At 35.8% G+C, this 24,530-nt stretch overlaps 1 protein-coding gene across 1 annotated transcript; it reads left to right on the top strand.

The window, feature by feature from the left end:
- Positions 1-6,092: 6,092 nt before the first annotated feature.
- Positions 6,093-9,371, top strand: LOC113295636. Its single transcript, XM_026543967.1, has 5 exons — positions 6,093-7,143; positions 7,307-7,632; positions 7,714-8,059; positions 8,238-8,581; positions 8,730-9,371. Exons 1-5 carry the CDS (start codon positions 6,093-6,095, stop codon positions 9,369-9,371), a joined length of 2,709 nt encoding a protein of 902 aa, XP_026399752.1.
- Positions 9,372-24,530: the final 15,159 nt, after the last annotated feature.

The raw sequence follows: 24,530 nt of genomic DNA, 5'->3' as shown, positions 1-24,530 counted from the left end.
TACTCGTTCGTGCGGTGACTGTTAGTGTATCATCGTTGAATACACCTTCACCATTTGAATCGGGGCTTACTTAGAGGTAGCTCAGACACCCAGTTGTTGATTATTTATTGCTAATTGTGGAATTCAATGGAGAATAATTCACAGAACTGAGTAATAAGATGTTTATTATTAATTCATAGCAGCTGAGGATTCGACTGCGGATTCAGAATAATAAAGTGAGCATTACCATTCCATAGGATCGTAGATTCGACCATAGAATCAGAGTAATTAAGGTTTATCTATTACCATTTATGAGACCAATTGTGGATTCGATCATGAAATCGGAGTAATGAGATAATATAGTTATTGTTATTCTATGAGATCAAGTTGTGGATTCGATCATAGAATCAGAACAATTTTTATTGTCATTTCATGGAACCAGTCGTGGATTCGACCATGGAATAGGAGTGATTGTAATTAAGAATAATTAACTTTGTGGCTCTATACTAGCAGAGCAAGCTGTCTAGGAGCATTAATTATCCTGATACGAGCTTGCCGGTAAGTCATATCCTTTATATAGTCAGGGTAAACTTGTTGTTTGTTCCTGAAGACGTTATCGCTCTATACTAGCAGAACAAGCTTTCTAGGAGCCGTCCATCTCGTGATGCTATATAGAAATAATCACTGAAAGTATTCAGTATTCATGAGATATGTCGTTGTCCAGTCGTGAGACTACATATCTACATGTACTCTGAGAGAAAGCACTCTCCGTTGAGAATTCGATGAGAGAGATATGTCTCAATACTCGCGTCCCATTGCTGAATCAGAGCTTCGTATAATTATGAGTTTACAATTTTAGCCTTTGTCTAAAATCCACCATCTACAAGAATAAGGTGAAGAACGAGCTTGTTAACCTTCAATTGCAAATAAACCAGTTTATTGATGGACAAGCAAGTATTCTTGATAATCAAACATCCTGATCAGGAACCAGAAGAAAGTCATCCTTGATTGCGTCAAAGCCAGGCACGTTGACCGAAAAACTAATGTTCTAACTCATGAACATGGTATTTCTACGGTCAAGAAAACCAAGGATATCAGTGATACTTTTTATGATGGACCATTTCAAAGGTATGAAATCATCAAAGAAAATTGATTTTCTGTTTGTCTAGTAAAACTTCTTAAGAGAATTTTTATTCTTGTTTTTGTTTAAGAAGGATAACTAGGGTTTGGAATAGCCATTATTGTGAGTACACATAGCTATGTCCAACGTTTTCATCTTGCAATGTTTTTAGATTTATTTACTTAAATTCTAAAGTGATTTGGAAGATGATGTTTGCAGTATTAATCTTTATGGTTTTATATATTGCAATATGTTATGGGATATGTGTGTTTGCATCTGTGAACTATTATTGTCCCATACGATGTCAAAAGTTATCTCTTTCATATGTCGATATGCATGTATTGATACAAGATCGATGAACTTTTGTCAAACAAAAGTTAAGCCTATTATGTCAATTTTTTGATGGAAGATAAGTTAAAATCTTTTGTTTACAAAGATTATGTCTATTATATGTCGTTATGCAAATAGTGATGAAGATAGAATGATTCTTTGTATATTCCGCAGTATTGATCTTCCCTGATCCATATTTTATGTATATACTGTGCGGCTCCATAAGTCTACTTATGTGAGCATTTCCAAATAAACAAATCATAGATTCGTTTGTGATTAATTTGGTTGTGTATTCCGATTAAATTAATCATGGGTTCTCTTGTGATTAGTTTAATTGAGAATTTTTGGATACAAAATCATTTTGTGGTTTTTCGTGTCCAAAGAAATCCTTCTTTTCTTGTAAAAGTAAGGTCGCTCTTGTTGTTCTTTCGGTAATGACATCAAATGGGGGAGAGTTCTTTTGAACTTGCACTTAATTTCCATATCTTTGTGGGGAGTGCGGCTGTGGAATATTTTAGGAGTTATCTTATATTTTAGGAGTTATCTTATATCTTTATAAATTCCTTGATGAATGCATTTAGCTTCAGCTATTTGATTGCATCTAAACAAAGTTGATATGTACATTTATTTGGTCTTGAAGCATCTCCGTGGAAATTTCATTAGGATCCCGTTTTCGTACCTTTGCCAATTTTATTGACAAAAAGGAGGAGAATTTTAATATGTAGTTCACACTACATATACATATGGTTTACGTGTTTTACGGATCATTATGTAAGAGGGAGTGGTTTTCATGTTGAGATGAAAGTATTGAATAAGGGGGAGTGATACATATCACCATAGTATTTTTGGTGAAGTTGTGATATAAGAACTTTGATACTGTGTAATAATACTATGACACTGTATAACAATGATCGAGAGCTTTTGTTTTCTCATTGTTATAACAATGATCGAGAGCTTTTGTTTTCTCATTGTTATGGCTACGGATCTTCAACAACTATGATGCTGAATTGAACATCTATGGAATCATGGGAGTACTTGGAAAAGATGAATTTTTCGAGTAATGTTGAAGCACCAAGGAGATCAAGCATGTGGACGAGAAGCTATAAAGTTTTATTTATTTTGTAATCCATATGTATTGATAGTTTTTCCAGTAAAATTGACAAAGGGGGAGATTGTTAGAGCATTGCTCGGTCGAACTCGCATGCGTTGCTATCTCAAGCATGTTTGTCAAGTTTAGTTGTCAAAACTATATTCTTGATTTCTAGACTACTTATAGCTAAGTCTCGGATTAGGACAATTAAGTGTAGTTGATCTCCAGACTCTACGACGATTATCTTCCGAAGACGAAGAACTACTCAAGGAACCAGTGGAACTTCATCTGACTAAAAGGTATGTGGAGACTTGAACTTATCTATCACTCAAAAGTCTACCTCTCTATCTCATATTCTTGAGACAAAGTCGTATAAGTATGATAGTTTTCATACATACACATATTGAAATGTAGAGTTGAGATTACGTAACCAACTATGGATATAAGCATATATAGTGTGTTCGCACATTAATGTATAAATCCATGTGCCGGAAACCAAGTGTGTGCATATGTGTGCATACGGTATTGGTGAAGGAGACAGGTTGGTGAGTTTGTAAGTTTGCAAACTGTTAAACCAGTTACTTTAGGTACGCATACCCGTATGCGTACCCACAAAAGTTTTCAACCGGAAATTTCTGCTGAGTTTCTATACTCAAATCTGGTAGCTATGGTCCACGTACCCGTACGCGTACCCAAGCTGGTTATATTACTCAAATCGGAAGTTCATGAACTTAAACAATAAATCAATAAGGAATGCAATCTTTGCAAACCGTGGATATATTGTTCATGAATTGATTCAAGTAAATCAAATCGATTTTGTTTCAATTGTATCTATTTATAAAGACCTAAGCAATTGAACAACTCTTCAACTATTTCTTTTGAAGTCATTTGAACTAGTTGTGAAGAAGATGAATACGGTTGATATGAAAGTGCTCATATGGCTAACCATTGGTTAACTATTTGTGAACCAACTAAGTGTACACGTTTAGGTACGGTTACTCAAACCTAAATGAAATACATTTCATTTGTGTGTGACAAGCTAAGTTTTGATCTAACGGTTGAAAGATATTAGCTTGGTTAAATCAGGTTTTTCATCTAACGGTGAATATTGAATGCTTTGTTACCAAGGTAACTTAGATTGCAAACCCTGATTTGAAAACTATATAAAGGAGACATCTAGCAACTGGAAAAACTAATCTGCACACCTCCTGTGTGATACTAGTTGGTTTTGCTAGAGTCGTTTCTCCTTTAACCGTAGGTTTCTTCTCGAGACCTTGTAGGTTAACGACTGAAAGACTTCATTGGGATTGTGAAGCCAGACGAAACTACTTCTCTTGTAGTTGAGCGATCTGATCTTGCCATTTTCTACCGTACGAGTTCAATTGAATAATTGACTTGAGATTATATCTCTGATAGGGAAAGATAAAAAAAAATCACAAACATCTTCGTCTCATCGTTTGTGATTCCGCAATATCTAGTTTCGCTACCATACGATTTAGATTATTATGAGGTGATTGATAATTCTAGGTTGTTCTTCGCGAATATAAGTCCGGGTTAAAAATTGGTTCCTGTTCACCTTGATTTTATCAAAAGACGGAACAAAACTCTTAGGTTTATGTGTGGGAGACAGATTTATCTATTATCGTAGACTTTTTTGTGTGATACAAATTTGTTTATTAAAGTCTTCGACTTTGGGTTGTAGAAACTCTTGGTTGTGGGTGAGATCAGCTAAGGGAATCAAGTGTGTAGCATCCTGCTGGGATCAGAGACGCAAGGAGCGCAACCGTACCTTGAATCAGTGTGAGATTGATTAGGGTTCAACTGCAGTCCAGACTGAAGTTAGTTTGTAGTAGGCTAGTGTCTGTGGCGGCTCAATACAGTGTGTTGTTCGATCTGGACTAGGTCCCGGGTTTTTTCTGCATTTGCGGTTTCCTCGTTAACAAAATTTATGGTGTCTGTGTTTCTATTTCGCATTATATTTTGTTATATAATTGAAATATCACAGGTTGTGCGTTAAGATCAATCAATTAGAATATCCAACCTTTGGTTGTTGATTTAAATTGATTGACACTTGGATATTGGTCTTTGGTACCATCCAAGTTTATCTCTCTAGTATTTGATAAAGACTCGGAGATTTCCATTTGCTTGAGTAAAGATCAAATCGAGAGATTGAGATATTAACTCTTTGATATAATTTTATCTAGATTGAGTCTGACTGTCTAGTTGATTCTCTAGAAAGTATATTGGAGTTAGTCCATACAGATTGATAATCGAAATATTGGGTGAGGTTGTTAGACCCCCGCTTTTTCAGTTATTACTGATGCTAGTGAATCAGATTCTCTTGCAGCTATGAGTGATGATGAAAATCTCATTCCTAAGGAGAATTTGGTGCAACAAGTTTCTTTACAAACTAATAACCAATTTGAAGTGTTAAACTCTTCTAGAGTTTTGATGGATATAACTCATAATTTGAATGGCTTTGTGGGTGAAGTCAATAACTCTAAAGGTTCAAGTTCAACTGGTGGTACTGATGTCCCTCCTGGTTCTACAGTAAGATCCCATTTTAATAATAAGCCCTCTGCTTCAAATTCTATTACTCCAGGGCTGCAGGTGAGAGCTATTGATCCTAAAAAGGTCAGTAGGTTGAAGAAACCTAATATTCCACCTATTAAAGATGTTTAAAGCTGCTACTTGGAATGTAAGAGGGTTGAATGATCCTCTTAAACAAGTGGAAGTAGGTAGGTTGATTAGAGATAATAAGTTGTCCATTTTTGGCTTATTAGAAACTCATGTTAAGAATAATAATCCTAATAAAGATATTATTAGAAATAAAATTCATAATGGGTGGAAATTTTCAGATAATTCTATGAATAATGAAGCTGGCAGAATTGGGTTGGTTGGAACCCTCTGGAGGTTTCAATTACTGCTTTACATACTTCTTCTCAGGTTGTTTTTCTTGATGTCTCTACTGTTAGTGGGATTAATTTTGTATTAACTGTTGTTTATGCTTTCAATGATCTTGCCCAGAGAGTTGCTTTGTGGAATGAATTAACTGCCTTTGCTGATTTTAATGACAGACCTTGGATGGTCATGGGAAATGTTAACTCTATTATCTATTCTCATGACAAAGTTGGAGGGGCTGAGGTTACTTCTAGTCAAATGAATTATTTTCAAAATTGTATTAACTCTGCTTGTCTGTTTGATCTCCATTATTCTGGCTGCTTCTTCACTTGGTGGAATCAACAACAAGGTTCTGGGAGAATTGCTTCTAAATTGGATAGAGTGCATGTCAACTTGGAGTGGATCAATATTATTAAGTATTATAAAGCTGATTTATTAACTCAAGGTATTTCTGATCATTCTCCTGTTGTTGCTACGGTTTTTATGAAAAGAAAGCATGGTCCTCCTCCCTTTAGATTTTACAATTTTATTACTGAAGAACCTGATTTTATGGAGTTAGTTAAAAACAATTGGCAACATAAAGTTCAGGGTGACCCTATGTTTGTTCTTGTTACTAAATTAAGAAGACTTAAGAAAGTTCTCATTCAATGGAAAAAATAAAGATTCCAATATATGTCTGCTAAAGTTTTAAAAGCTAAAAAGGAAATGCAGAATGTACAAAAGCAAGTTCGGGATTCTCCTTTATGTCCTCAGCTTGCTAGGAATGAAAGAGTTGTTGTTCAAAAGTATGTTACTCTAGTTAAATATGAAGAATCCATGCTTAAACAAAAATCTAGAGTGCAGTGGTTGGATCTTGGGGACTCTAATTCTTCTTTTTTCTTTAATTCTGTCAAAGAAAGAAGATCCAGGAATAATATTTTAACTTTAACTTCTTCTTCTGGTGAAGTTCTTGATGAAGATGAGCCTATTGCTAGAGAATGCATTAATTTTTATTCTGAGTTATTTGATGAGCATGACACTAAGACTAGTAAAAGTGATATTATTGATAATTTGAATTTCAGTTCTCTGGTTAATCCTTCAGCTGCTGCAGATCTCATTAAGGAAGTTACTAGAGATGAAATTTTTATTGCTCTTTCTTCTATTGGTTCTAACAAAGCTCCAGGGCATGATGGATTTTCAAGTCATTTTTTCAAGCATTGCTTGTCTATTGTTGGAGATGATTTTGTTGCTGCTATTCAAAATTTCTTTGCCAAGTCTAGAATGTTAAAGGAGGCTAATAGCACTTTCCTAACCTTGGTTGTTAAATGTGATAATCCTTCTAGAGTTACTGATTATAGACCTATTTCCTGTTGTAATGTTATTTATAAGTGCATAGCTAAAATCATCTCTATTAGGATGAAGAGAATCTTGCAAGACTTAATTAGTGCAAATCAATCTGCATTTGTCTCTGGTAGAGCAATTCAAGATAATATTTTGGTGGATCATGAAATAGTGAGAAATTATCATAGGATTTCTGGTACTCCTAGATGTTCTCTGAAGATTGATCTTAAGAAGGCTTATGATACTGTGAGCTGGAAAACAGTTATTGACACTATGAAGAAGATGGGGTTTTATGATCAGTTTTTACAGTGGATCTTTCTTTGTATGTCTACTGCTAAATATTATATTCTAATGAATGGCTCTCCTCATGGATTCTTTGATGCTTCTAGAGGCTTAAGACAAGGTTGTCCTTTATCCCCTTATTTATTTGTAATTGTTATGGAAGTCTTCAACAACATTCTTCTACAATATGTGAATCAAGGAAAATATGGATTTCATCACAGGTGTGCTCTAACTAAGCTTACTCATTTATGTTCTGTTGATGATGTTCTGGTTTTTTTTCAAAGGAAATCTTGAAGCTGCTACAGTTCTTAAAACTTGTTTAGATGACTTCAGTAGCTGTTCTGTCCTTCAAGTGAATAATCAGAAGACTGATTTACATGCTTATGCTACAGATTCTTCTTTGCTTTCTGATATCACTGCTTGTCTCAATTGTACTTCTAGTGAGCTTCCTGTCAGGTACCTTGGTTTGCCTTTACTATCTACAAGACTCTCTTATGATGATTGTTTACCTCTTATATCTAAAGTGAGAGCTAGAATTAAGTCTTGGAAAGCAAAGCACTTAGCTTTTCCTGGTAGAGTTAGACTTATTAAAGCTGTGCTTACTGATATGGTTCAATTTTGGTTGTCCTGTTTCATCCTCCCCCAAAGAGCTCTGCTTGAATTAGCTAGCATCTTTAAAAGATTTCTTTAGTCTGGATCTGACTTAGGCAAGAAGCACAATCCTATAGGCTGGAGTACTATTTGCTTACCTCTTGAAGAAGGAGGTCTTGGTATTAAGGATCTTGCTGCTTCAAACATTGCTTGTAATTTGAGACATATTTGGGATCTAGTTACTAACAAGAGTTCTATTTGGACAAAATGGGTCAAGGATAATTTGATTAAACACAAGAATTTTTGGGAGATGAAGACACCTCAAGATTCTTCATGGTGCTGGAGAAGAGTTATTGAACATAGGCCTATTGTCAGGAAGCTTCTTGGTTCTGTGATTGGTGATGGAACTAATACTTTATTTCTTCAAGATAATTGGCATCCCAAAGGTAAATTATCATAGTGTCTTGATCCTAAGATCATTACTCAGTACTTCCCTAATAATAATGCTTTAGTGTCTGATTTTGTGGTTGATGGTGTTTGGGAGTTTCCTTCTCCTTGCTCTGACCAAGCTGTCACTACTTTCCATCAAATCTCTTTAATGGATATTAATGTTACTGAAAAAAGATCTTGTTATTTGGAAACCTAGTACTTCGGGGCAGTTTACTACGAAAGATACTTATAAGGCTATTTCTCCTCATGGTGATCCTATCTTTTGGCACTCGATTGTTTGGTTCAAGTTGCATATACCTAGACATTCCTTCATTGCTCGGGTGGCTCTCCATGGAAGACTGAAGACTAGAGATAAGCTTGTTAGATGGGGAATCAGTGAAAATTATAATTGTGTTCTGTGTGATAATGGTAGAGAATCTGAAGCTCATCTATTCCATGAATGCCCTTTTTCTGCTCTTATTTGGTCTGGTTTGCTTCTTAAAATGGGGTATAACAGAGGTCCTTCTACTTCTTGGGAGGTTGAAATTCAGTGGTGCATTACTTTCTTTGAGGGAAATGATTTTATTAGCTCTATTAAAAAACTTGTGTTTACGGGTTTTATCTACCAGATTTGAAGAGAGGGGAATAACAAGATATTTGCTGCTAAAAAAACAATCTCCCCATCAGGTCAGTCTTCTCATTGTAAATGATATCCATCTGAAATTGAGTGCTCACCCTAGAAGTATCAGTGATACTCCTGATAACAGAAGATTTCTTCAGAACTGGAATGTTGAGTGCACATTTACTGTCAAAATTTGGAAGCAATGTAGTTGGATGGGTCCTGAGGAGGATGAAGTTATGATTAACACGGATGGTTCTCTCAAGGAGACTACTGCTGGTTTTGGTTTTGTACTGAGAGATCATAAAGGTGATGTTATTGATTGTGCCGTTGGTGGGTGTGAGCCTATGTTTGTTGTTGTTCATGAGTTGCAGGGTGTTGAGCTGGGTCTTAACTTGGTTGTTCTAAACCAGCTGCCTAAAGTGCATGTCTGTGTTGATTCTATGACCATTTTTCTTCTTCTAAACAAGTCTGAGCCAAAGCCACCTCGGAATTTAATTCATATGTGGAGAAGGTTTTGTGCTCTACTGGGTAATTTCAAAGAGTCAGAGTTAGTCACTGCTTTAGAGAAACTAATCGTGTTGCTGATTGGTTATCTATCCTACGTCTCAGATGCAATTTGGTTCGACTGTCGCCTGGACAGTATAGCTCTGAGTTCAGTCTCATTTTGTTTGAGGGGAGTAGTGGCAAAATTTACTGGAGGTAGTTAGTTGTTTGTAGTTTGTTTTCTTTTTGTTTTTAAGGCTCTGGCCTTGTCTTGTTTTTTTGTTTTGGTTATGGCCTTTTAGCCCAGCTGATTGTATAAAAAAAAAAAAATAGTTCATAACACTCTGCAATCAATAATACAAAAAATCTAACAAAGAAAACAAAAGAATTAAGAAAAACACCCTAAATCCCTTCATGGAATATCCAGAATTAAGATTGATACATAACATAAACCATACATGGAAATCCAAAGAATTAACACCAACTCATGAAAATAATACACAAAAACTATCAGAAATTGGATGAAAAAGAGCAAACTTACCTTCATCTTCCCTTTCTTAGCTTGTAACTGGAAAGCCATGGGCGGATTTTAGTTTATTTTGATATAGAAGAAGAAGTAACCAAGCATCTTATAGTGATACCACATGTAATTGATGGAGAAAGAAAGAGGATTTGTACAAAACACAAATTAAAAATCAGAAATTAAAACAAAGTTTTTTAAACAAAAGAAAATTAGGGATCAATGGGGTTTCTTACTTCTGAGGTCGAATTCATACTGATTTTTCCTTCTGGATACTTTGTTTTTCTTCGACATCTTCCAATTCTTCAGCTCTGTTTTTCATCAGAACAAAAGATTTATGTTCGAAAAGACTAAACCCTAAATATCGTTTGAAAGGAATGGATTTGGTTTTAGGTTTAGTTTGCAGCATATATCAATGGTTTTAGGTTTAAGGTTTATCTGCAAAAGCGGAAATGTATTTGCGATGAAAAGAGAAGGAGAAGTTTTGGGATGAAAAGGAATCGATACTCTTTTTTCGGATTATTGTTATAGGGAAAGCTAATATTACTCGTGAAAAGCTGATTTTCGATCAAAAATGGACTATGGGTCAAACGGGGTGGAAATAAGTGTATCCATTAATCTAATATGCAATGCTTGATCCATTACGAAAAAATCACAGAATGAAAACATCTCTTTGTTATCCATCAAGATGAAGATACTCAAACTTGATTCTTATTGATTTATAGGTTGATCAAATTCTTTAAAATCTTTACTTATTGTCCTAAGTTGATTAAGTTTTATACGAGAGTGAACACGTTGTAAGTTGTGTGAACAAAAATGAAATGATCACTGACTAGATAGTTTAGACAGACTAGATTTAATGCAAAAGAAAGAAACGGCACAGATGAAGAAATGTTAGTGTTGTCAGTAGAAGTAGTTGACAAGGAGCTGGTAACGATAGAAAAGAAATCAATAGAAAAATTACGGAAACCCTTTTTTTTTTTTTTTATGCCCCAGACTAATGCTCTCTGGACTACATCCAAACTCCTTAATCTTAAATTGGAGTGGATTTCAGCAATTACAGGACGGAGAATAGATCATTTGTCCAAAATTCATAAAATGCGGAAGTAATGGACTTGTAAAATATGAACGCGAAATTGGGGATAAAAAAACTAATTGGGGGATATAGATTACTTCCTCCAACCCATGGTATGTGCTAAGGGGTGATTTTTGGGTATTAAAATACTAAAATACCCTTTGCTCAAAATAAAAATCAAAAAACTTAAAATCAAAAAACAAAAAACAAAATCATATCCCCCATTTATCCCATTCCCTTTCAAATTAGAGTTTTCCCCACTCCCTTTCAAACTTTAAATTTTCCCCACTCCCTTTCAAATTCTCTTCCCTTTTAAATTTTCCCCATTTCCCCACTCCCTTGAAAACGATTTTCTTTTTAATCATTCGGAAGAGATGAGGACCATTTCGGGTGATGAATACCATGCCGGTATTGATGAAGACCATGGCGGAAGTGATGAAGACCATGCCGGAAGTGATGAAGACTTGTTGGAAGTGATGAAGACCAATGCCGGCATAGATGAAGACCATGCCGGTAGTGATGAAGACCATGTCGGCATAGATGAGAGCATGCCGATGGTGATGAAGACCATGTCGGAAATAAAAAAAATTACATCGCCGGAAGTGATGAATATCATGCCGGAATTGATGAAGACCATGCCGGAAAATGGTGTCGGCATACTTGGTAACTAACATTCAATGCCGGAACTGAGTGCCGGCATGATCGATAGAAATCTATCATTGCCGGTAGTCAAGTGAAAAAAGTTTGAAGTTTCCTGGATACTTTTTATCATGTGCCGGCATAGAAATTTAAGCAACATACTATGCCGGCTTAGATACCGGCATGCTCGAGAATTAACTGACTGTGCCGGAAGTGGACTGATTAAAGCCAAAAAAATTAGGTTTTGACGATCAAAACCAGAAAATTTTGTCCCCCGGACAGTGGCAAACATTTATGAAAATTTCCAACAAATGCCGGCATGGTTTATTCGGTTGAATACAATGCCGACATCGAGCTATTTCTGCTACAACAATGGTGGATTCAAAGAAAAAAAAAATAAATTTTCAACCTCTTAGCAGCAATTCTCTCTTCACAATCGTCCTCCACTTTCACCAAAAAAAGTTCCCTCTCAAAAAAAAATTCCATCTTTCTACTCTTATCTCATTCACCCAAATACAAATACAAATACAAATAGTACACTAATTATTTAACAAATACTTAAGATTTTTACTAATTATTATTAACCACTAAACCTGATTAGTGGGGGGTAGATTAGGATTTAAAAAAATACTTAGATAAGGGGTGACCCTAATTTGATATTTGGATCCAGTTTTTGTCTTTTTCCTTTATCCCCCAATTAGTTTTTTTATCCCAATTTCGCGTTCTAAAATATAGGTCCGGGTGAAAAAGACACAAAAACATTTACTCATATATACCCTTACTTTAAACTTTATTCTTTATCATATCTTTTTCTCTCTCCTATTTACTTTTTCTCCCCAATCTAAAATTAATTGCGAGAAAGGTCCTAATTTCCAAAATATAAGTCGGATTTTAATAAAATTTGTATTTTTGGAAAGGATTAGAAAATCTCTACAAAACAAGATCCATTGTTGATATGAAATTCGAAAGGAAAATAAAATCAAACCAGGCCGACCATACATTATGCACCCAGGTGCAAGTTGACCAAAAGTTATTTCCTATAAAAATATGCATTATGCACCCGGGAGCAACTTGGCAAAATTTATTTTCTATAAGAATATGTATTATGCACCTAGGTGCAACTTGACCAAAAGCTATTTCCTATAAAAATATGCATTATGCACCTGGGTGCAACTTGGCAAAATTTATTTTCTATAAGAATATGTATTATGCACCCAGATGCAACCTGGCTAAAACATTTTTCCTATAAGAATTAAAAAAGTATATGCATTATGCATCCGGGTGCACCTGGCAAAAACCTATTTCTTCAGAGAATATGCATTATGCATTCAGGTGCATCTTGTGTATTTCGTGGATAAATCCTAAAAATCACTTGCAATATATCATGCACAACCAAAATCACTAGTTTATGATCTCGAGCAATAACTCCACCACTGTTAGCATCACATTCACCATCAAAACATCAACCAAAAACAATTATTAAAAAAGAAAAATAAAAAGAACAAAAATAAAAAAAAACTTATGCACTCAGGTGCAACCATGCCAAAATATATTTTCTGTAGAATATGCATTATGCATTCAGGTGCATCTTGGATATTTCGTGCATAAAACTAGATTTATCCCGGCAATCACCTCCACCTAACCGATGAGAGTATCAATTCCATTATCTCCACTGCTTCCTTCCTTGGTCTTAATCTTCACTAAATCCTTTTGAATTGAATCTCTCGTACAAGGTGACAAGTAACCACAAACCCATAAAGTTTGTCCAAATATACTAGGTGATGTCGATGCTTAACCACAAAAATTCTTAAAGAAATTATCCCTTGATTTATCTATACTGTTTGGACCAGCTTCCCATTTTCATTGTAATTCCTCATGTAAATTATTAAAGACAAAAAAAAGAAAAAAAGAAAAAAATAACACTAGATGGAATACTTCATGTAAGCCCATTATCATCAAGAATCAACTGTTTTCATCTAAAAAATTGCCATGCCTATTAACTCCGGATATCCATGTAGTTATGTTGCCGCATTTTTACGAACATGTGGTGCTCGAACAAGGGCCTTAAAGGTGTATGTCAAAATTTATATGGAGTTTCATAAATTTTTTAATTTGAATGACTCCCGGAGATTCTCTGAAAATCTAGAGACTTCTAGTGATTCTCTGAGAGTATTTTAAAGAGTCTTTGTGATTTTTAGAGGAAAAAAAGAGATTTGTAAAGAGTCTCTGTGATTTGTAGAGATAAAAAATGTATAACATCCCCTCAAAAAATTCAAAACGTCTACCAATTTTTTATTATCCATGTTACAATGTTTATAAAAGTACCATGAATACCTAATCAAATAAATATTTGTCCATTGTAAAAATAAATCTCATTGTTGTCATATGCCTTAATTTTCATTCTCTTTACCCCACTCATTGTTGTGCAAATTCGGTATCACCCATTTTACAGGTAAGAGCAGTCGCAACAAAAGACATCATAATACAAGAAGAAGTCAGTAACATGAAGAAAAAGAGGGAGGAGATGTCCGATAAGCGTATCCATATGAAGGTGGAGTTGTAGATAAGAGAAAAAAAATTTATTGCACAAGTGCACCGCAAGAGTGGCCCATTCCTTGAACCGAAAGAAAAATGGAGGGAAAAAAATTGGTTCACTCCCAAAAAGAAAAAAACAAAAAAACAAAAACAAAAACAAAAACAAAAAAAAATCCCGAAAATTTCAAGTCTTCCAAAATATCATCTCTTTGGGAGAGATTTTTACCATGCCTATTTTTCAAAAAAAAAGTCTCTCCAAGTCTCTAAAAACAACAAATCAATGACTTTCAATTCTTAATTGAATAACAGGGGTGTTGGAATAACTCTTATAAAATCATAATCTAATAACATAGAGTTTCAGGGAATTTAAATGATTTAAAAAAGTCTCTATCCACTAACAAGAGACATTAGGAGATTTTCCAAAAATCTCAATGGACTAACAGTAGATTTGGGAACTCTCTGAAAGTCTATAGAAATCTCAATTGACTACCCATGTTAGCCTTTTCCATGCATTTATTCAAATCCAATTAAAACAAACATCCATCCTTGCCAACCTAATCCTTCACAGACTCCAAAAACTTGGTCTTCTAAGTCACTTGCTCTAGTTAGAAAATAGATTTTCTTGGTTTCTCAATCGAAGAGAAAAACCAAAACAGTTCTTAATCCAACTACAAGTCAATTCAAAAACTCAAAAAAGGTAAACATGGGACGAACTCATAATCACTTCGTATTGCAATTGGGAAAATCAAGTAAAGAGGCCACACAAGATCACTTTCACAGTTAATTTGCATCTCATCAACCGACCAAACGCCTTCCCACTCTTGTTATTCCTCGTGTAGCGCCGCATCGATAAGTTGTGATCACCATGAATCTGAATTACGATCGGTACAAAACCAACCAGCATAAATCAAAACAGACCTGCCTCTTGTACTGGGGGATGACTGCCAGTTTGAAATTAAACCAAGGAACTTAAAGTCAAAGAAATACAAAATCAAAAATTGGATAATTTTGGAGGTCTACATCTCAAAATCAAAACTTTACATCGTCTTCTCTTTCTCGTGGTTAATAGCGATACTGGTATTTAAGGGCATGATGGTCGGTTATAATCACACTTCTCTAATTGTTTGGGAAGATTACCCAAACTTGGATACTTAAAAGGTATATTTGGAATCTTGGTTATTTAAACCACAACCAAAGTTTGCTCGTCTTTTTTGACCCAGGAATTCAAATCCAAGGACTATTCAACCAAAAACTAATTACAGAGTTCGAACCACTACTTCCGCGGTGGGAGGGAGCATGCCAACTACCAGACCACTTGGTGATTGGCAACAGAAAACTTAATTCACGGCTATTTATATCTCCTTTGATTTCCGTATCATTAATATAAATTGTACTTTCTCATTTCATGTTCCACCAATAACACGATTTCTAAATTTAATCTAAATTTTAAGTTCCTACCATTTGGGGAGACAATGAAACCCTATCTAAGTTCTAACGGGATCAAATATGTGAATAGGATCAAATATTTGATCCAACCCCTAATGGCGATAGTGAGAGTTCTTTCGTCTCTCTGATTTCTAAAAGTTCTTCATCAACTAATTTAATTGTCGGGAATTCAATTTTACGATGAAATATTTGGAAAATGTTGATAGCAACAATCTTATGAACCGTGATCTTGGTGGAAAAGAAATGAAACGGACACAAGGGATTGTGTTAGGGTGTTTGCTGTATTCACCCCATGTTGACTTTATGTCAACTTGATTCAACCAAAATCAGCTTTCCCCATGTCTTTTTTAACTTTCCCTATAACAAAAACCGGGACGATATAATGATATTTTAGCTAGGTTTAGATTTTGACAGAAATATTGTCTACCTACTGACGTGTTAGTAACGTCCAATTAAGTAGTTGTTGTAAACAAATTGTAACCAATTAATAAGCTTTAGACTTAGATGAAAGTATTGTGTTGTGTACCCACATTTTCTTTGACGGTGTTACAACAGGCCAATTATTGAAGTTTTAATGTTTTGATCAATATAGCCTCGTCAAGTGTCCTCATCAAGTTTACTGATATTCAAAGCTTTTATCTAATTTAATTTGAGAAGAGTGTCATACTCACAATGCCACTGGGGCTCATGTGATTTAGAGTTTTAAGAGGGAAGATTGGATGCAAAAATTTGAGGTTCATGGAAAGGAGCAAATACATGCCAAAATTTGAGGTTCTTACAAGTGACGTGCACGCAACGGTTAATATAAATTAATGGAGAATCAGAACGTTGAATGATGCAAACAATTGGACAAGCTTCAAAAAATTGGGTGTGAAAAATGTTATTCACATGATGAAAGAAACTAACTTCTTCACATAACCTCCATACCTCTCTGAACAAGAGTATACTTTGAAATGGCAAAGCCCCCCGAGTTAATAAAGTATGATACCTGCAATCGGAAAAGCGGATTTGGTTAGGCTTTAAGCATACAGTGAGGTTGATCTCGCACTCTCTTAATAATATTAGATTCTTGGTAGACACCCACCATCTTTAGAAGGCTGACTTTGTGCAGAAAAAACCCATTTTCCACTTCACTGGTAAGCATTTAATACAGTCTTAAAATGTCAGAACTACGAGTACAACTTAGTATGTATTTCAGTATTTTGAGCAACTAATAACGAAATTAAAAATCATAACCACACACCAGGATATATGGTACAGTATAATATACCTAAGGAAACATGAAACCCTAGTTAGCAATTCGGGATTCAGTATATGTACGGAACGGCACACGTACGTATATTATTTGGTTTCGTAAAAATCAAATTCGATCAAAAAATCCGGTTAATCCGATCAACGGTTCATGATCCGGAAATAGTTCGGAACGTCATAGGTACGTGTATTATTCGGTTCACAAATGTAAATTCGGCACTGAAAATTCAGTTGTATATATAATAAATAATTAGATTTTATAAGGTTAAAAGTCTAATTTTTATTCATACATAGAAAAATAAACGTAAATCTTGATTACATTAGGCAAATGGACAAGTTTATTCAACAAATAAGAAGTGGTACAACGGTTAAAGTACCGAATAAGCTGGCTGAGGTTCTCAACCTCAACCTCCTCATTTTGCTTAATTAGCGAAAAAACACAACTTAATAGTGGGTTTTAAAGTTGGGCCGTGTATTTCAGAGTTAGTAAGTTCAATTGTGGACGCCTGAGAAAAAAAAGGTGACAGAATTTATGGAGAATTGAACGACCGTATCGTTCGCGGATTATACGGAAAAGCCATATAATACACATATTGGGTCCAGAGTTGGAAAAGTTCGCGACAGGTACGGCAAAATTCGTGATACAGAAATATTCACAAATGATTCGCGAATTTAGTAACTAGGCATGAAACATGTCTATTCCAGGTTTTTATTCTAAAACCTGACGTAGTATTTGATAATTGCTAACATTGATTTGCTATTCCAGGAATCCATGTGACAAGTCAAAAAGCATATAGCCCCTTTAGCATGTAATACACCAACGAAATGCTTACCTGATTAGTCTAGAACTTCCATTTGAGTCCGCGTAGTTCATAATTTTATCTGTGGGACCCGTATTCCCTATGTACGCTATGCTTCCCTCATCGGCGTGACTGGTTTTGGTGCAGCCTTGCTTACTCAGGTAAGCATTCTGAAAATCGGGGAAACAAAAACATTCACCTTAGAAGTGTTGAGAAAGTTTGAAGTGGCTACAGGTTACTGGACCAGCATTAATATGGGTGAATGAAAGCCTACAATCTTATTAACCATTTAGCTCTCCTGTAAACCACATACATTGGTCCCTTGAAGACCTGATATAGTTGAGAATAAAAAATGTGAAAATCAATGGGCAGTTCAACTTTTGGATCCCTTACCACTCCATATTTCATTAAAACATCGCGTAAAGGCTCATACGCTGCTGTTGCCTTTAAGTTGTTTGAATCTGCACAAGCCACGACTGGATCCGATCCAATAACTACATGGCTAGCTTAAAACAAATCCAAAGGAAAGTATGTAACTAGAAAATGCAGATCATGAACTTTTAAAGGAGATAATCACTGAGAGCATTTTGAACCGACGAAGTTCAGCTCTGTGTAAACAGTATCTTCCAAAACATACCAATTACTAGTAGACATTTATAGTGTCCTTGTCAGCCAATTTAATTGATGGCTTCCAATGCTAAATGGCTCTCCGGTACGAAAATACTCCTTAAGATAATAAAGTCAAACTCAATTAATTAGAATACAATCAGAGCTTTTGACGAATAAGTTAAAATTACATTAATTACAGAAATGTGTAAAGTTGTGGTCATGTTTGATGCTAGGACAGAAAAAAGAGATCACTACCATAATTACTTTTGTGGCAAGAGATAATAAAAGTAAACATTTATATGAAAAAAGAGATCCTAAATTTAGTTTCAGTATATTTGTAGAAACCATTTATATGAAAAACATATGTTGCTATAAAGCATATACTGTAACAGTGAAGTTTTAGTCTTTGTTGGTAGAATTATAAAATGAATTTCCGAAGCTGCTAGCTGCTAAGTATTTTGCTTTAGAAATTTGGTTTTTTTTTATGTTAACATCATTTTAAACGGTGATGTTAACTTAATAAAATGATGGAAGCTTTTATATATAATGAAAGCAATATGGAAAGCACTCAAGACCAGCACCCAAAAGAAGTATACTGGAGCTATTCTTTGGCATGCAATAGGACCTACAATTTGTCAAAGGACTTTTGTTTTTAATCTAAAAAGTTTATTAGCAAAAGAAACGAAAAACAGAAACATGAGGGGAACGTAAAGCCAGAACCTCCTGAAGAAAGAAGCAGAAAGGAAAAATTGAAATAAAAGGGGATGTATCCTTATATCTTTTTGATATTTCACTACTTTGTAGGGTAGGAATTAAGTGCCTGCATTCAAGTGACAAAAGCCAAACCTGCAATGACTTGGTATCCAAAACAATTATGTCCAACACTTTCCCATTCCATAAGCGTACTTTCTTCAAGAAGTATTTATTTTCTTTCTTTCGTCCTTGGGAAGCATTAGTGGTATACCTGCAAGAAAGGCCATGAAGTTAATGGTTGAGATTTTTCTAGAGACATACCAATACACAAAATATATATGTAAAAGTAACTTGTTGAACAGATCAGCGGTCATCTATTATTTGCTCAAAAAAGAAGACGTTATGTTTTAGCGATCTTTAATAATGGGATCCCGAAATACAAGATTCACGATATGTAAACAGAAAGTATACCAGGAGACATTTAATGAAGGAAAATGCAAGGCCCCCTGCAAAAGGTGTAACACAAGTCCAACTAGTCATAAATTTAAAACTCGGATGACATGGTAAAGAGAACTTTACAATGGAAAAGACCTTCAGATGTTCAGATTTGTTGTTGAGTAAAGTTGAGACCTTACATTCTGCGTAAGCGGATCATATTCTCCAAGTTCACTAATGTTAACAACAAACTGTACCTTGTATATCAATCTTATTGACCGACTATCAATCTTTATCTTGCTAGATTCTTACGCGGAATAGGTTTTGGGGAAGGCCTATATATATATATATATATAGCTTTGTGCAGCCGAGCTTAAAAAAACAAAACTAGTCAAATAAAACCAAGGTGACCAAACATGTGGTACAAAAAATCTAGCCATATTATTTTTAATAAATGAAAACCATTTAATTAAAAAGTGACACAAAAACTCCAGGTCAAATAATAATGTGCAAATTTAGTTTTTATTACTTTAAAAAAAGCCAAACATACCCTTTTTACATAGTTTTCTTCTTCTCTCCTTTCTTTTTTCTATTTATGCGGTCTTCATCTCCCAACCACCATTAACACCAGCAGCAACAAATATCTCTCCATGAACACCATCGCAACACCTCCGTCACCACCAACAACAACACCTCCGTCACCACCAGCAGCAACACCTTCGTCTCCTCCACGAAACCTTCGTCTCTTTTTCTTCTATTTCTATTCAGATCTATCACCAACAGTAGCTCCGCCACCATCAAACCAACCGATGTGTCCAGATCCGCCACCAACAGAACCTCCGTCTCCTCCATTAACACCATCATCACCTCCTTCTCCTCCATTAACACCATCATCACCTTCTTCTTCTCCGTCTACAGATTTTCCATCAACAACACCGCCTCTTATTTTTGTTTTTCCCAACAGTACATCAGATCCGCCACCAACACTACTTCTACCTCCTCATTTTATCATCTAAAACCACCACCAATACCTTCAAATCGGCCACCAACAACACCTCATATACAATCAACACCAGTACCTGCAGATCCGCTCCCAACATCACCTCCGCCTCCTCGTTCAATCCTCTACAATCACCACCACCACCTTATGATGTTTTCATCACCAGCAAATGATGATACATCTTCAAAGTCGAAATCAATATTGTATTGGAAAATGACAGATTTATGATGAAACCAAAATTGGTTTCATCAAATTCTGACAGTTTTGGTTGGTGAAAACAGTAAACTAATGATGAAACCAAATTTGGTTTCATCATAAACTTGCCTATTTTCTGTCATGAAACCAAAGATTTTAATGATGAAAATTAAGTTTATGATGAAACCAAATTTTGGTTTCACCTGATTTTTGTCTAGTTTATTCGGTCTGACTTGGAAGACGGCATGTTTGGTTTCATCATTGAAGTTATGTTGGTGAAATGACAATATGTGGTTTCGATTGTATGTACAATGGTGGTTTTGATTATATGTGTGTATGAATTGGGAGAATGTGTATAGCAGGGTCTGGTACTGGTACTCCAGGTATTGATGAAGAAGTTTTGTTGGTAGTGGTGGCCTTAACTGAAGTTACAGAAGTGATAAAAAATGGATTAACTGAGTAAGGGTGGTGCTAATGCAATGAGAGTTGTAGTTGAGCTTCAGGTGTTGCATAAAGGACTGGTATGGGTTACAATTAAAGAGGTGTATGTCTGCATTGTTAAAAGTGTAATGAATTGGCTGAAGTTGATGAAACCTAATTAGGTTTCATCGCATTTTTTTCATTTTGTTGAATATTAATATCTGTGAAGCCAATTTTTGATGGTGGGATACAAGTGGATTATTTTTTGTTGAAACTGGTTGTAGTTGAGGGGGTAATGGTAGTGGTGGTTGTGGTGCTGGTGGTTGTGGCAGCGATGGGGGTGGTGCAGTTGACGGTGGTGGTAGGTTTCATCTTATTGTGGATTGTTTTTTGTTGAAAGTAGTCTTAGTTAAGGAGGTAATGGTAGTGGTGGTTGTGGTGATTATGGTTGTGGTGGCGATGGGGGCGGTGCAGTTGACGGTGGTGGAAGGTTTCATCTTATTGTGTTTCATTTTTTCTTCTTCTTCTTTCTCCTTTCTTTTATGATGAAACCAAAATTTGGTTTCATCTTATATTGGTGAAACCAATTTTTGGTTTCATCATTTTTCTGGTGGTGGCGCGGTGGTGGTCAGTGGAGCCGGCGAAGGTGGTCGGTGGCGGCGGCGACGACGGGTGGTGGTGGTGTTGCTGGTGGTGGGCTGTTGTTCGTGGTGATAATATAATAAAATTTAAAGGTTGGGTTGATTTTTGTTTTTGTTGGGGTGATTTAAATAATATAAGGATAATGTAGACAGTTTATGTTAAATGGAGTTTTTGTGAACATTTTGTTTTGGTGTAGTTTTTGTGCATGGATGTGACACCTTTGGGGTTATAACTCGCGGACCGTAAAAAAAAAGACAACTTTGGAGAGACGGAGAAAAAAAAAGAGAAGGAAGGTTCTTAATTTATATTTTAGGGTTTACCCCTTCAGGGGGAAACCAAACTATCTTTCTCTTATTATTTCATATATTTTTCATGGATTTTAGTAAATCTATGTATAGCTAATTTTACTGATATATGATGATTTCAAAGTCCTGAATAATGAAATTATGATCTTTCTACAAGTTTATTTTAAGTTGATTTTGTTGTTCGATTGTCTCTATTATTTTTATCATTTAAGATTACTATTGGGTTATTCAATTGGCCATTTGAATTAACCTAATAATAATTATTCTACTAGTATTAGGATTGGTGATTGTTGATGGTGGATTTTCAACAAAGGGAAAAATCGTAAAATCATGAGGCATGTTTTTGACACGGCTTTCAGGCATGCAATGATTCATATTTTACGAAGTCATGATGAATATGTTTTTGAAAATCCCCACTAGCTGAGCGATTCGATCCCTGGCATTTCATCATGACCTCTATGCAGAATAACATAATTGGGCGGTTCTCCGTAGATTGAGAGCTTAATGCCTTCAGGATGTCGGTGACACTCACGATTAGGCGGTTCTCCGGAGATTGAGAGCATTAACGCCTTCAGGACGTCGGTGACACTCATTGTTCCCTGACTATATGGAGAGACCGTGTATAGATTCAGGCGGTTCTCCGTAGATTGAGAGCAATAAGGCCTTCAGGTCGTAAACAACACCCATAACTCCATGACTATGCACTATTCAGAATGGATGTGACGCTTTAACTGGCTAATATGTTTTCTGCAATAGATTAATTCTGTCGTGACATTCACCACTGAATTCCCAGAGTGATCTATTATTGCTCATATTCCATGGTCGTATCCACGGCTTGATCCCATGGAATGGAAATAACAATTGCTCCTATGCCATGGTTGAATCCACGACCTGATCCCATGGAATGGAAATAAACAATTGTATCATCTCATTATTCCGATTTCATGATCGAATTCACGGCTAATCTCATGGAATGATAATAGATAATTTTATTACTCCGATTTCATGATCGAATCTACGGCTGATCTCATGGAATGGTAATATTTAATTACTCCGATTTTATGGTCGAATCCACGATCCCATGGAATGGTAATATTCGACTCTATTATTCCGAATTCATGGTCGAATCCACGGGTGATCTTATGGGTTGATAATAAACAACTACTCACTTTTATTACTAAGTTTCATGAATCTTTTTCCAATGAATTTCATAAATTAGTAACAAATACTCAACAATCGGGCATCTGGATCATCACTGAGTAAGCCCTGCAAAAATGGTGCAAGTGTACTCGACAATGATGCACGACTGAGCACCCGGATGCACAAACGAGCATCCAAAAAATATGGATAGATGAGGAATCCTACGCAAAATAGGAGAAAACAACAAATAATAATAAAATAATAGGAGGCGCCAAGGGGTCGGGCCCACCGGATCCGTCCATGCCCTAGCCGTGGCCGGTCCCACGCCTCTTCCATTATTTTGCCTTATTTTGTTATTTTCATGAACTCATGAAAAACTCCTTCAATTTGGCAACTTTCCTTGTTTGTGCAAAACTCATGAATTCCCCATAACTTCGTGGATTCATGAAAATATTATAAAATAGGGAAAGGTGTGCGGGCCGGGCAATCTGGACGGCGACCATGCTCGAGCCGTGGCCGGTCCCACACCTCACAATCCCTAGCTTTTTATAATTACTATTCCCTAAACTCATGAAACTCCTCTGTTTCAATGAAAACTCATGGGTTCTCCATAACTGCACGGGTTCATGAGAAATAATATTATAAAATAGGGAAAGGTATGCGAGACCGGGCAACATAGCCGACCGGCCATGCCCTAACCATGGACGGTCCCACACCTTGTAATACCTAGTCTTTTATAATTATTATTTTCCTCAATTCATGAAACTCCTTGGTTTGAGCAAAAATCATGATTTCGTTGTAATTTCTCAAATTTTGCTTGAATCATGAAAAACCAAAAGCCAACATGGTCACACGACCGGCTAGCCTCTCACGGAAATTTTAAATGTTAAAATACTCTTATTTTAATATTTACAAAATATTGATCAATTGAGCATACATGCTCATTCCAACAAAATTCAAGAATTTCAGTCAAGATGAAACTCTTCTGAAAATTCACAATGTTGCTCGAACGCACGTCATAAAATACTGAAACTCTCAGTACGGGGACACGAACACCATGAAAACACGTGAGCCTTCATGACTGACCAGATTCATCCCTGGGGCTTGCACAAAGCCGGTCCCACACGCTTTCATAATTCTGACCTAATTTGCTCAATTGCTCATATTGGGCCCAAACTCTGTCCAACCAATCTGGGGATTGCTCAAACGACCAACAACTGGTCCCGTGACCACTAAGACCCAGTCCCATGCTCTCCTAGTCGGTCCCCATCTTTCATACCTAGGTTTTATCACCTAATGCTGAACCCAACAATATTTCAGTAAATGATGAAATCACCATTAATCATCATTCCTTTACCGACTGGTCAACTCATGACTCTGGTGCACGCTCACTCGAGCATTCAGGAACCACATGGTCGTCCATCATCCCGTGTGGTCGGTCCCTCTTCACTCATGACCAATTTTTAACAATTCGTCAATTGATGAATGTTTGATCAAAAAATTAGGGTTTCGAACAAACGCTCCACGAATCACCATTCTGAGCAAGTTCAAACACTAAATTATGTTGATCCAGCGAGCAACATCTGGATTAATTATACAATATTCGATAATTTACCAATATTTTAATTAATATTTTATTGGGTCACGTCACCAGTAAATAATTCTCGAATTGAGCAAT

The sequence above is a fragment of the Papaver somniferum genome, chromosome 7, assembly GCF_003573695.1.
Source record: "Papaver somniferum cultivar HN1 chromosome 7, ASM357369v1, whole genome shotgun sequence".
In the NCBI taxonomy this organism is placed as follows: Eukaryota; Viridiplantae; Streptophyta; class Magnoliopsida; order Ranunculales; family Papaveraceae; genus Papaver; species Papaver somniferum.
This window is presented reverse-complemented; position numbering and strand designations above follow the sequence as displayed.